Genomic DNA, 14,292 nt, shown 5'->3' on the forward strand with positions numbered 1-14,292 from the left:
TGTTGCAGGCGATATGCAGGCTGGGGAAAAGGGAGTGGGGTGGGTGCGAGTGTTAAGTTCTGATGCCAGCATTTTTGGTAAAAATGGAGCTAATCCAAAATGCTTTTGCACCAGTGCAGGTGAACCCAAGCCACACAGCACCAAGGAGAAAAGAAAAGGGGAAAAAAAATTAAAAAAAAAAAAAAAAATAAGTGAATCACATGCTAATTACTCCCAGATGAGGAACTTGCACAGGCACTCCTTAAGTAGGTTTTAAACCAAAGATATATATGCTCTCTTGAATGAGAATCAAACACAAATGCTAAGTTCTCCAGGGACTGAAATTTCGTCTCTTTGGTGCTCAGCTGGCTCAGGAGCACCCGGGTTTGCTGCAGTGCGTGCTGTACTAACTAAATTGTGTGGCAGGGAATCCTGACTGGGGGAGTCAAAGAGCCAGGTACTGAAAGAGCAGAATTTATTTCTACTACCGGGTTATTGCAAGAGAAACCAAAAAAGTTTTCTCACGAGGCCTATAACGACAAAAAGAAAGGCTTTAGCGTAACGCTGCTGGCAGAGAACGTCTGCCGCCCACCGCGCCGTGAACGTACGGTCACGAGGAGGAACGGCAGAAGCTGCTTTGCGCCTGCTGCCTGCAGAGCTCAGATTGCTGACCACAGTCCACAACGGATGCAAGTATCACTCCCATGTCACAGCCTGACCAGCACAAAATCTAAGAGTGTCTCAAATTTAAAAAAAAAAAAAAGAAGAAAAAAGAAAACCAAACTCTCTCTCTCTCTTTTTAAAAAATGCCACCGTAAGTAGCACAAATGAGTATGTCTTGAGGTAAATCCACAGAAGTGAAGTCGCTTGGTATTTAACATGAGGTTAAAACTACTGAGGTCTCCCTCATGCACCTTTGTGCTGATGTTTTAACGGGCTTGATTTACCACAGCTTGAAACTGCAGTACTTCACTCTTAGCTGTGTTTCTCCCTCAGGACAGCTCACATATCAGCTACTCTACAGATTTTAAAAAAAAAAAAAAAAAAAAAAAAAAAAATCATCTTTTTCCTTAAGGCAAAGACAACAAGCCCTTATCTTGAGCAAATCAGCAGGCAGACAGTCACAAATCTGCCATCTATAAAAGGAGTACTTGTTTGTCCACTCTTAAACTCCTCAATTTCAGGTCAGTGAAACCCTAACATTCGTTTCCTAAACCCTGTTGAGGACTGCTCAGCCTGCCTTTGGATCTGAAATTAGTCACTTGGGGCAGGCAGTTCCCAAAGTCTGCCCTAACTGCTTCAAACCAGGGAGGGGGCAGGGGAAAAAAAAAAAAAAAAAAAAGAAAAATTAAAAAATTAGAAGGCCTCACATCGCCTCCCCCTGCAACAAGTGGTGACTAACACATGAAGTGAGTTACAGGTCTGTGCCCATCTCATCTCCATCACCTTGTGTTACAACATTGGCCTGGCTGCTGCCTCACGGATGCGGTTTGACCTCAAATATTCCACTTCTAGCATTTCTCTCCTTTTTTTTCAAGGCTAGGCCTAGTAATTTGAAAAAATGTTTAAGTACATACCCGTACTCCTGAGGTGAAATGTCCTGTTCCTGACGAGTCCTAAAGATGATAATGCAGTGAAATAATCCAAACAGGGGGAGTCAATCCAAAAGAGAATAGTCCAGCAAGGAAAAATATAGCCAATATTATAAGAAATCCATGGTGTGGGGGACATAGAAAATGTTTATACAATTAGAAACTTTAAACATCAGTCTCCATAGCAGCAAGTCCAACTTCACCACAGTGTATGCCAAAAAATCGATTGTGCAATGGTGAGGCATAGTATAGAAACATTTCTATATTAAATTTATGTTCCAATGCCAGTGCATTTACTAAAAAAATAAAAAAAATTGAAATCAAAACTCTAACTCGAACTAAAAGGGTAATTGAAATTCCCATCATAAAGAATTTTCAGTCCTCGGTCCTGGATATAAACGTCCGCAGACAATGGGGCCAGATTACTTTGTCCCCAAAGGTGCATCCCACTTGTAAATCTGTCCCAGAGACACAATGTAAACTTTTGGGTGGTTTGGGTTTTTTTCTAAAAAAACCAAACCCCTAGCAATTTATAATTTTTGCTGAAGAGAAAGTAAAAATCCGAGATCTGTACTTTGAATTTGGATGCTTTTAATTTGTGTGAGCTACGAGTGCCTCAGGCCGCCGCGGATTATTCTCCATTTTGGATTGACTTCCCCCGCCACTGGATTTTGTTTGCTGGCGTTATCTCTTTAGGATTCTTCAGGAACTGGACGTACCACCTCAGGAGTGCGGGTATGGACTGAATTTCTCTCTAGTGCGGGTTTATTCCCCCTCATACCCGTCGCACCCGTTACTTAAGAAATTTTTTTCCTCTCAATTTGTCCCCTCCCGCCTCCCTTTTGAATAACGCCCTAAGAAATAAAAGCAAAACCCCCTGCGGTCTTTTAGCTCTTCCCATTCAACACAGTTCCACCGGGAAAGCTGCCCAATTCGCCCACCGAGAACTACATGAGCGGCTGCCGCCTGCGGCAATGGGTACGCCAGCGCTTCCATGCCACGGGGCACCGACGCCAAGGCAATGCCGGGCCGGCGCTCCGTGGTGGGAAGGGGTGGGAGGACGGACAGACGGTGGGACTTGTGAGCCGGGAAGCCCCTTGCACGTACGGCTCAGCAGGAGCTTCAGGTCTCTGTAGTTCTCAGTGAGGGAATCGTTTTTAGTAAATAATCCGCGGATTATTTTTAGTCTGCGGACTAAAATTTAGTGCACGGACTAAAATCCGGCCCATCGGAGCAAAGTCTGTCTCGGTCTAAAATACATCTGGGTGAAAGCAAAAGAAAAAAAAATTTAAAAGAAAGAAAAAAGGAGAAAGGAAAAAAAGGAAAAAAGCTAAGTGCACAAAGTAAAGTGTTTGGGCGGACTAACATTTAGTATGCAGACTAAATATGGCCGGGCAAAAGGCACAGCAAGTCCACAAACAAAAAACAAAAATAAAACACTGACAGGAACTTTTAAAGCAATCAAATACTACCCCACCGGCGCAGCAATTCATTTTTCTAAAATGAAACAAGACCTTGTGTAAGGCTATTTGTCCACAGGAGGGACCGAAGGCTCAAGTTTTCATTTTAAAAAATGAACCTGTTTTGGAGATAAACAAATGCAAAAAAAAGGCTTTACATACAATATTCTTCAAGGAAAATTTGCACTTGCATAACTCAAAACCTCTTGTTTCTGCAAAGCAAATGAATTTCAGGCTGAGACCCAGGTCACTGGTTTTTTGTTCGTTTGGTTTTTTTTTTTTTTTTTTTGGATGAGTTACAAAAATCTCTGAATGATCATGTCAAATGGAAATGCCGACTCATCCAAAGCCACAGCTTTTGGTGCTTTTGTTTCTCCCCCCGCCCCTTCAGATCCCAATAAATCTATACCTCACCAAAAAGCTGAGGGACCAGTGCAAGTTTGTTCTTTGTTCAGGCATGCTGGTGATGCTCAAATGCTGACAGACCGTAACAGCTAGACAGCAAGGCCAGACACACTCCTCTCCTTTCTAAGTCACGCTGCTATCAATGCAAATTTTTTTATGTTACTCCCCCTTCATTTTTCTGGAACTACCACTTCTTCAACATTCCAAAAATGATTGCCCAGCTTAAATGCCGCTGGTGCACTATGTGGCTCTCGTCCCCAAGCGCCTTCAATCTAGATGAAGTCTTTGTGCACTAGCAGAGCGGTCACATTTTGTCTTACAAGTTTGAAATAGTTCCTACCAGTGTAGCGGAGTTCACACCGGTTCTGAATTTTATTTTATTTTTTTGGATGCATGGAAAGACGAAAGAAAAAGGATGGAAAGCAGAGGATTCTCCTATTTCGCTTCACTCGCATCAGCATTCAGCTCTCAAATAAGACCACATGGGGCAAGGGCTAAGTATTGTTTTAACAGAATGGTTGCTCTGACTTTCAGTTCATTGACATTCTTCAAACAGACTTTCCATGCACAACACGGAGCTCCGTCGTCTTGGTCTAATTAAGCCCCAAAGCCAAAGCTTCACAATGTTACACCAAGGTGCTCTTCTAGCCAGTGTGTATTAAAAGACATGACTTCATGCCATCAACCACCGTGCGTTTTGCATGCAGATTGTGAATACCGCTCGCATGCTGTGCTCCCTAAGAGAGCAGAGGCTTATGAAAATGACATCTGTTGCTAACGCATCAAGTTTGTGACACCATGGTTAAAAATTTCCTCACCAGCTTCAGAGACTCATACATTTTGCCAAGAACCACCCACACCACCGATCCAGGCTGACAGTCTGTGCACATCTCCTTTCGGTTTGTAAGCACATTTGTGATGGCACATGAACATTAAGTAAGAGGGAGCTCCTCCCTTCAACCAAAAGCTTGTACTGTTTACAAGCAAAGTCGTCAGATGCAGGACACGACCCTCAAATCAACTTTTAAAAAAATACAAGCACACAATACAATTACCACGACTTTATGACATGAAGTGGTATTGCGATCCTGCAAGTTTAACGTAATAACGCTTATGAGAAACGTGACACATTCATAAACACAAAAGGAGAGGGAAGAGACGCATGCAAGACAGCAATGTATGCACTGAGCTCTACCTGACGCAAAGAAACCCAAAGCTGCAGCTGAAGCTCTGCGCTTGGGACCAGTCTCGTTCCAAGGGCCTGAGGATTTCAGAACAGGATTTCTGAAATATGCCATTTGGCTATTTCGAAGTGCCTAAAACTCACGTGATACAAATGCAGGTTAAAAAAAGTCCACGGAAGAGGCACTGGTGTTGGGAGTTATTTCAAAATATGTATGAGCCCCCCCAACTTCCTTCTCTGATCAAATGCCCCTATGTTTTTTCTAGAAAGCAGCTCAGAAATAGTAAACGCCTTACTAGTCAAGAATCCCTGTCAGATGGCACAGATAGGGGAAAATTAAATAAAGACAGAAGGGTTAAGTGGCTTACAAATGAGCCAACACAGAACTGGGAACAGGACCAGGAACCTGTCTCCAAAGCTACTTCTTGTTGAGACCACACACTTGTTACTGGGCTCCTTCCATTGAGGACCCGGTGGAGACAGAACAAGCTAGCGTTTATTACCCAGTGCATGTGCTCTACTTCTATCAAGCTCTAAAGGGAAGCAACAAAGCTAAGCAGAACAAAACAGCCCCCCTTCTTCTCTGAGAGAACCCCGAAAAATATACCTCTGAAAGCACTCTCAGCCTCGATGGGACAGCTGCTATGAACAGCCTAGACAGATGTGTTGCAATGGGACGGCTAAACAGACAGTGCATTGCAGAAGCCATGTTAAACTCAGCATTTGATTTCCATAGTTGCACTGATGCAAATCATGTCTTATAATGTTACATTAGTCCTCGCTCATTTATTGTTAAGCAGTACTTTCTTTACTGCATACAAATTGGGCAGAGGCAGGGTAATTTACCACCCAACAAACCTGGCTTCTTTTCTCATGCTTTAGATGGAGATAGGAGATTTACACTGTCAAAAATCATTGCTCCTACAAAAGGAGCTAGGAAAACATGAGCTTGCCAGAAAAACTGGTTTTTTTTTTTCTTTTAAGTTAGTCTCCAGCAGAGCTGTTTTCACTCTTTGCTTGGGAAGTCATTACACACCAAGTGAAATACAGAACTGTACTCTTCAGAAAGAGGTCAGGACATGGTTTCACAACAGGCACAAATCACCTCCAGTTCATGCCGGAAAAGACAGTTCTGCCCTTCTCTGGGCCACACAGGTCTGCCCTGTTCACCTGTCTCAACACTTGCAGTCAGGGTTGAATGGTCAGCCAGGTAAGAAAGGTGATCCAAATCCTGAACATTCGTGTTATTCAAGAGGTTTTTGCTACTATACAAACAATAAAGCAGAAGGGAGGCATCAGGAATATGCAGGTGGGAGGTGGAGAACTGACCCTGCTCCATGATGAACTTATGCCAATTACAAAACTGCACCCAAAGAGACATCTCATCTCCGCTGTACCTTTGTAGCTCTACAAAAGGTCAGACCCCAATCGCAGAAAAAAGTTTGCATTTTCAGCTTTAATTCAAATGCAAGTCCACTTACAAGATTTCTGACAAAAGAATTTTCGCTTTCTTTTGTCATCAGTTATAATTAGAAGTGACAGAACGAGCTGTCTATTTATCCATTTTACTGTTTGGTATTCTTCCTCAAATCTACAGAATGAGCAGTCACTTTGGAAGCATTACAAGCAAAACAATCTGCTTAAAAACCAGACGAGAACCAGGAGAGCAGGAGTAGGACAGGATGAAGACGTGAAACTGATTCTGGAGGATGGAAAAACATGCTCATGAGAGAGACCAGACTCTTTACGTCTCAGTCCCAGAGTATGGGGAAGATGACAGGATTGCCTGCTACAAGCACAGAAAAATTCAACATTCAAGGGAAAGTGATTAGTATGGTAAAACGTATACAAAGAATACACACACACACACACGCAGAGGATACTTCGCAAATATTTTAGTCTGAGTATTTTGTAATATTAGCAGAAATTATTTCATAATACAGGTAGAAATATGGATCCTAAAGTCAAATATCCAAAGCTACTCTGTAATACAACTAACTGTAGTTCTGCACAACTGCAGCTGCAGCCAGGAGTGGCCAATTGCTTTGGAAAAGTGCCAGAAGGGATAAGCTAGAGCCTGAAGTTTCATCTTAGATACCGTTTTCCTCTGCTATAATAATTTGGCTTGAAGACACAGACAGAAAAGCACTCTGAACAGTATAAATAACAAAAAAAAAAAAAAGAAGCACTTACGAAGTTGGGAGGGACCCTGCCCTAATCTGCTGCAACTTTATTGTGATGGCAAAGTGCTGCAGAGAGAAGTCCTTGTGTATTCATCCACAAGAGTGCACTGCAGAAGAGCAGAGATGCTCAAAACCAATCTAGACGTGACAGTTTTTCTCTCTCTCTCTTCCACTGTTAAACAAATGACTCCTGTCTTTTTCCATCTCAACACTAACTTGGAAATTAAGATCAGACACCAGGTAGCTATAGATTTGGGGATGGTGAATGAAGCCATTCTTTTGAGTACACTCAAACTTATCTCAACAACTGTATATTTTAAAAAGTGCTTGCATGCGTGAACCATCTTGCAAGTATCTTCAGAACGGGAGAAACAAAGGCCACTAAACTACAGCACACTGAAGAGATGTACTGTCCATTTTAAAGAGCTGCCTGGCTTCCACATCTGTACAATGAAGACAAGGCAGAGGTTATGATTTGACTAAAGAAAACGGCCTTTGCTGATATAACCTGTTGTGTCATTCTGCCATCACAAACCATGGGCATATTCGTAGCTCAGTAGGTAAGTCAGTTCATTATATTGCCATTACCAGCTAATGTGGAAGTATCCTTGGGTGGGAAAAAAAAGGCCAAATGAGCCATCTCCCCCATGCAGAAGAGGCCTAAACTACATAATCATATTGCATTTACATTACTCAAATAAGATCCTTTACTAGCTGGATGCAAGGGGAAAGGCAGGCTGTCACAGACGGACATTTTTCATATTTCTGGAAATAATCATAGCACCGTCTTTGTTTTTCATAACCCAAAGGATTTGAGATCTGAAGGTAGCATCTGAGTAATGCTAGGATAAAGGCCAGCTGTAATGGGGCCACAGTAAGCAACGCCTATCTAACACAAGCTTATGAAACATGCATTGAGACCTTTCGTCAGCCACCCCACTCTCCCTGCCCCCCTCCAAAAGGGCCGAAAGCTTCAGAGAAAGCTAATCGTCAAAGCTGAATTTCACCAGCCTCGTGATGCACGATTTTGCACTTTATCCCAGATTTTCTTCTTGGCTTTCCAGGCACATAGTTATAAAGCATAGGTGAAGCTTAGTCAGAAGAAGAGAAACAAGTATAAGATTAGTGGCAGAGATCAGACCGCACTCCCAAGAAGAAAGAAGGCTCAAGGAGTTGAGGTGGCTGAAAGACACAGAAGGAAAGTTCTGACCTAGTAAAGATTAACAGCAGCAAAGCCTCCAGAAAGGGTAGTAACTTTTATTTGACGAGCTGATACAGTTGGAAAAAATGGACACGTTTTCCGACCCAAGATAAACCTGAAGATGTGATTGTGTGTCTCAAAGCCCACCCGTTTTTTCCCAACTGTATCAGTCAGTCAAAAGACATTCCCACCCCTGCAAAACCTCGCTTCTTTATAACTTAATGCTGCTTACTTGCAGACCAAGCAATAGGATGCTCCTCCATGAATATAAAATGTTCTATACTAAGTGAAAACAAAGGGAGGTCTGGGTGAAAAGAACGGCTATGTTACTAAATCAAACACTCCGGTATTCTGAAGAGGAATCCTCCCTGAAAAACCAAAATTGTCACAGATTCTTCCTTTTGGGTCTGCAGTTGTGGGGGGTGGGGTGTGGTGCCAGAAGAGATGAAGAGAAGTCCTGTTTTGGAAGAACTGTTTGAAAGATTCCTGGAAAGTTCAGATTCTCTTTTCTTTTGCTAGCCAGGGACACACGGAACTCCCATCATCATCTGCATCATGCACGTAACTGGTACAAAAACACGCGCATGCTTGGGCAACACAGAACTATATTGCAGAGAAGAGAGGGAGGCCTCTGTATGTTTTATAATGAGAGATTCCAGCTCTTAAGTTCCAAAAGTACTTCAATCTCAAATTGTCAACAGATTGAAAAACCAGTCTGAGAACAGTCTGCACTGTAAACTCGCATTATTGCTGCAGCATAGAAAAACATTTTTGAGAGTATTAGCTTGACTTCTCTCCTAATCTATGAAGACCCTTGTTAGTCTGAGATATTTCTTAGTACTACTAAATCACATTGAATATCAATACTGTATTCAGATCATACCAATCCATTTCTACTGAAAAGCCTAAGAGACACTTATCAAGGTAGACCGCAAATTTCCATAAAACTTGTGCTCAAAATTCCAGTTTAAGCCTGAAACTGAATGAATCTGAGAAACAATATTCCTTCACAGACTCATCCTTTTTCAGTCTCAAACGATTTCTCCGGTTCTTAAAAAAAAACCCAGAACCTACTGCATTCTGCTATAGCACCAACCACAATTCTTTGTCACCTAGTAGGTAACAGCAAATGTAGCAGATTACACCACCACAGCGATACCGAGTAGGAAAATAATGTATCTATGCCTGCCAAAAATACCTAGAAAACAGACCAGAACCAAGTACATCTGACAGAAGCCCGCACCACAGAATTTCAGGTGCAACCTATAGGTACTACAGCTTCCAAAGAAAATTCTTAATTGCCACCTACACACATTTTGCAGACCAAGAAAGTTCCCTGAAAACCAGAGCAAACCATGGACCTTACTTTTGTACAGATTATTGGCCTGGATACAACCAGTTCCAGACTGCGTAGAAGACATTAAACTTCTAGACAGCAGCTAAACATGCACCTTCACTGGGCATCTCCACCGCATGGAATTAACTCCAAGTAGGACCTACAAACCCCTCAATTTTGAAAAATACCTATGTTGTATTAAATACTACAAAGCAACAAGGAGAATGCCCTTCTGTCAAAGAGCTTACAGCAGGGAGTGACTATATTCTTAGTAATTCTCTCTCAAAAATGCTGACAACTAGCTGCCTGCAAGTTCTTCCACACAACCCCCCCTTAGCTTCTGTCTGCCGAGTCCCCTGGTCATAACTAATCCACAAAAATAACAACCTTCTAACTACTGTAATCTTCAGTAATGTAATTCTTTAGCCTAGATGGCAAAGGCTCGTGCTTTTGAGGCTGAAACTTAAAGCTCAAGTCTTGCTGGTAACTACCTGTAGCACTCTAGTTACATACATAGTTATAATAAATAAATAAAAATAAGTTTGCATTTTCACTTCTTCAGTCATTCCTTTTCTGCTCATTAGAGAGCCAGAGTTCAGAAGAGCCTTTTCTCCCACACTTTTCAATTCTAAGATGCAGAAGCTCCAAGAGGATGCACATGCCCACTGATGTGCCGTCAGATGTTATGCCAATACAGCTGGGTAAGGAAGACCAATTCTACATAATACTACCACTTAAATCTTTCACGGCGCAACATGCTCAAAATGTTGAAAGGAAAGGATCTTTAGAAGTAATACATTGAGAGGATAAGTATCATTACCAACACCATGCTGGATAATCCATTTTGTTAATTTAGCATTTGCATAATAAAAGTACAGATCTCATAAATGAAGTATCACGTAATGCAACTGTAATAAACTGGTTTAAATGCTATTCTACACCCAGCCAATGTCAAGAAGAGTTGTGTGCAGAATGACTTTAGAATGAGAAGCTATGTTGCACACATAGCTCTCCAAAACTAATTGTGCCCTCACGGAGAATGCAGATTTGATCTCAATTCTCCATAATTGACTTGTTTCACTTGTGATCGTTTAGAACAACCAAAAAAAAACCCCACCAACCATTCACAGAAATAGAAGGAAGTCTCAGTTTTTTCTTGAAGCTTCTATTTGCTGAAAGATCTTTGTTGTGGTCTAACAGACCATCAGGTGCATACAGATGATTCTTAAGACTATTCAGGCAGAAGATGAGTTGCATAGCTAGCTTAGATGCTTAACTCCATGTCCTACGGTACATCTCCACACTCCTACTCCATTGCATATTAATTTAACACCCCTCCCCCCCCCCAGTTGAAACACCTTCAACTGCAGGAATTCAGATGCACCTTAATATGCAGTGCTATAAGGCTTTTGGACTTATTCTTGCAACTTTTAACACGATGCAGTTCAAAACTGAAGAGACCACTCCCAGGGATTTCATTTGCCCTAATTTTTCCCTTGTTAACATAAGGTATGAAAAAGCCTTGCTGGATTTACTGACCTCTCATACTATTATAAATCACTTAACCAACAAACAGAAAGAAACTCTGATATGGAAAGGCAAACCAGATATTAGTGGGGAATAGGAGAATTAAAGTGCTGCATAACTCATTGGAGAATCTATCACAAAAATAGTGACTCGCAGTACCTGGCTGGCATGTACCTATCAGGTACGTGGCCTGTTATCAATTAGCTCCAATTTGTTTATCCAGAGTTTCTATCACTGCAGAGCATTTGGTCTGAGAGTCTGACCTGGACATGTGCTCAGCTAGGAATGCAACCCTTCCACGCATACAACAACTTTCTCAGCAGAAGGAAATCTGAGCCATTAAGGTATGATGAGAATATACTGCGACTATATCAGACATTTCTCAAGCACCAAAAAGAAAATTTTAACTACCCAGGCTTCAATTGCTTAAGACTCAATATTTAACTTATTCCACACCCAAGAGGCTAATTAAATGATTAATTGTTACCCTGTCCCAAGTCAAATATTCATCATTCCTTGATATGTGGAAGACAGCTTAATTGTGTGGCAATGTATTTGTTTCAATACTAACAGTTTCCTTTTTGATCATGGAGGTTATAACACTCTCTGCATGTACAGCAATAGCATTTGCTTGTGAAAGCTAGATAACAAGAAGTCTTAAGAAGTAACTCCAAGAAAAAACAAGCCCCCTCAACACCACACCTATAGGAGTAAAAATATAATAATATCTATGAGAGAAGCCGTTAAGAAAGTGACTGTCAACCCTCATCACATTATGTAACAGCATTACAAAAGTGTCACACTTATCACTGGAACACTTTCTCATTTGTAGGTGACTTTTGCACATATCAATTTATAGCATAACAGGATTTAGATATAATGCAATCTGCTATAAACACACACACCATTGTTAAAAAAAACCCCACAACAAACCACCTGTAGGCAACCTCAAAAAACCCCAGACCAATAGGTATTACAGTGCACTGCTTCAATACCTTCTTCTCCGATACCAAAGTTACCGGGTCCCCAGCTTAGTTAAAGGCACCCAGTTTAAACTGAAAACCACCAAGCCACTGAACAAACTGAACTCCTTGAATTTTTACTTTCAGCCCACATGTCTATTATTCAGTTCATATAGACTCACCTTAGTCCATGGATGTGCCTTAATCTGAGGGAATTTGAATTCAGTATAGTTTGGATTCATTTCTCTAATTTGCTCCCTTGTAGGCGTTCCCAGAACCTAGAAAGGAGAGACAGAAAGAAAGGCAAATTGTTTAGATATGCTTCATATTCATATGGTAATGAAAAGCGCAGTATAACCTATCACATACTGAGACAACTGAAGTCAATCTGCGTAACTAGTAAGTTAATATAGTGTTGAAAACAATACAACAAAACTTTTGCAAAACCGTTCAAGTTGAAAAGGACCTCCCTTTCCTCGGAGCTTCTGATCCAACTCCCCTGCTCAAGCAGGGTCAGCTGGAGCAGGCTGCCCAAGAGCATGTCTAGCTGAGTTTTTAGCATCTCCACAGAAGGAGACTTCACAACCTCTCTGGGCAACCTTCTCCAGTCTTTGACTGCCCTCACAGTAAAAAAGTGTTTTCCTACATTCAAATGAGGTTTCATGTGTTTTACTTTGTGCTGCTGCCTCTTGTCCAGCCAGTGGGCACCACTGAGAAGATCCTGGCTGTTTCTTCTTCATTCCCTCCCACCAGGTATTTATACACATTGATGAGACCCCCCTGAGCCTTCTCTGCTTCAGGCTGAACAGTCCCAGCTCTTGCAGCCTCTCCTCATGTCACAGATGCTCCAGTCCCTTAATCATCTTTGTGGTCCTTGCTCCAACTTCAGTAGTCTTTTGCTAGCAATTCGGTTCATGCTCCAAGCTCAGCGTCAAAAATTTAATTCTACAGTTCTTCACAAAATTCAAGCATCTTTCTCAAACTCAGTGATATTTCAAAGGGGAAGAGAGTTCACTCTAATTTGACTGTTATAAAACAGTACTGCCGAACACATTCAGGGCTTGCAGCTCACTGCATATATGGCTGATTAAGGATCAGACTAGTAACACAGACTGCGTTTTACAAGTCATCAGCAGCAGCCCTCTGATGAGCTTAAAAGATCAGCCAGTTATTGCTGAGGGGAGTCAGACACGTTCTTCCCCCTGCCCCGAACTGTGTGGGTTTTGGTGGTGGTTCCTCACCTCAATATGTCCACATGGAAGATAAACTTAGTTTAAACCTAACCTGGAAGCAACTACATAAAATGCATACCACCCCTGGTTTACTTTTACAAATTTTCTATTTCTCATTCCCAGAATCTGCACGATGTTATTTATACGTGCAAATTAGTAGTTGTATGAGAAATAATACACAGTCACACATCTCTTTGTAGGGGTGGATAGATTTTGAAAGGATTTCAGAAATCCCCTCAGGGAATAAGCCCAACAATACAGCATTAGCGCTTTCTGTTCAGTTAGCACTAAGGGTTAAGATAGCCATTGCCTTCTACCTCTGTATAAAAACTGCAAAGCACATTCAAGGAATGCCAGTTGCTGGGTATCTTTTTGTTCTGCAGAGAGACGTGGATGGAGAGGGCAGAAGGCAGGAGTCACTCCTCTACGCTGAGCTCAGGTTCATCTTCCTATAGGAACCCTGTAGCCACACTACTCTCACCCCTTGACAAATCTCGTGCCGTACAGATCAGTACAGTGTTATCACCTCATCTCACGAGACTGCACTGTCGCCGTCAGGAAACAAGTGATCTACAACGTGACGCTAGCACTCTACGTCACTGCTCGATAAAGAAATATTTGGTTACGTATTCTGGTATCCATGAACATTTTCATTCTCTTCCAAGAGTGGAAACTACACCAGTGCATTCTAAGGAGTCAGATAGAGGGATACGAGAGCAAGTTAACTGCTGTCCAGTCAACTTGTGCAACAGAGAAACTATCATCAGGTATTACGAAAGGAACTTGGTATCTATTATTTAAATATGAGCTGCACGATACAAACTAAAATAGCTACCCACAAAGCAATCTTTTAAATAAACAGCAGCAGCAGAGGAAATAAACCCTGCAACTTGTTCAGACAGTTGGTTCTTGGATAAAAGATTTAACCAACAAGTTGTACAAAATGAATGATCACATAACTCCTACCATCGCTAACCAGGATTTAAATCCCACCTACTCTAAAAGCCAAGAGTTACCTTCAGAGCTGACGGAAGATTTTTCTCCGTGCATGTCTGAAAATGCTGGTTTTGCTCAGGTGGTAGGAAAGAGGATGTTTGCAGGATTCGGTACATTTTGCTCAACTTTCAAAGGAAAGAAGCCGGCAGGAGAACGTGCCCTTTCCCTGCTGGTTTTCTGTCTGGCTCCCCCCAGAGCACCGGCCACCAGCCCTACCAGGATGGCACTGCTCTCAA

The 14,292-nt window shown here is 41.8% G+C and overlaps 1 protein-coding gene across 3 annotated transcripts in view; it reads right to left on the minus strand.

Annotated features, from left to right (window-relative positions):
- GSK3B (glycogen synthase kinase 3 beta) overlaps nt 1-14,292 on the minus strand; it is a 151,433-nt gene that overhangs the window by 16,432 nt on the left and 120,709 nt on the right. For all 3 annotated transcript variants that reach the window (XM_010567463.1, XM_010567462.1, XM_010567465.1), the window contains one exon: nt 12,011-12,106. In XM_010567463.1, coding sequence (XP_010565765.1) covers nt 12,011-12,106 — 96 coding nt within the window. The remainder of the gene's footprint in view (nt 1-12,010; nt 12,107-14,292) is intronic.

The sequence above is a fragment of the Haliaeetus leucocephalus genome, unplaced genomic scaffold (assembly GCF_000737465.1).
Source record: "Haliaeetus leucocephalus isolate CR32 unplaced genomic scaffold, Haliaeetus_leucocephalus-4.0 Scaffold228, whole genome shotgun sequence".
NCBI lineage: Eukaryota > Metazoa > Chordata > Aves > Accipitriformes > Accipitridae > Haliaeetus > Haliaeetus leucocephalus.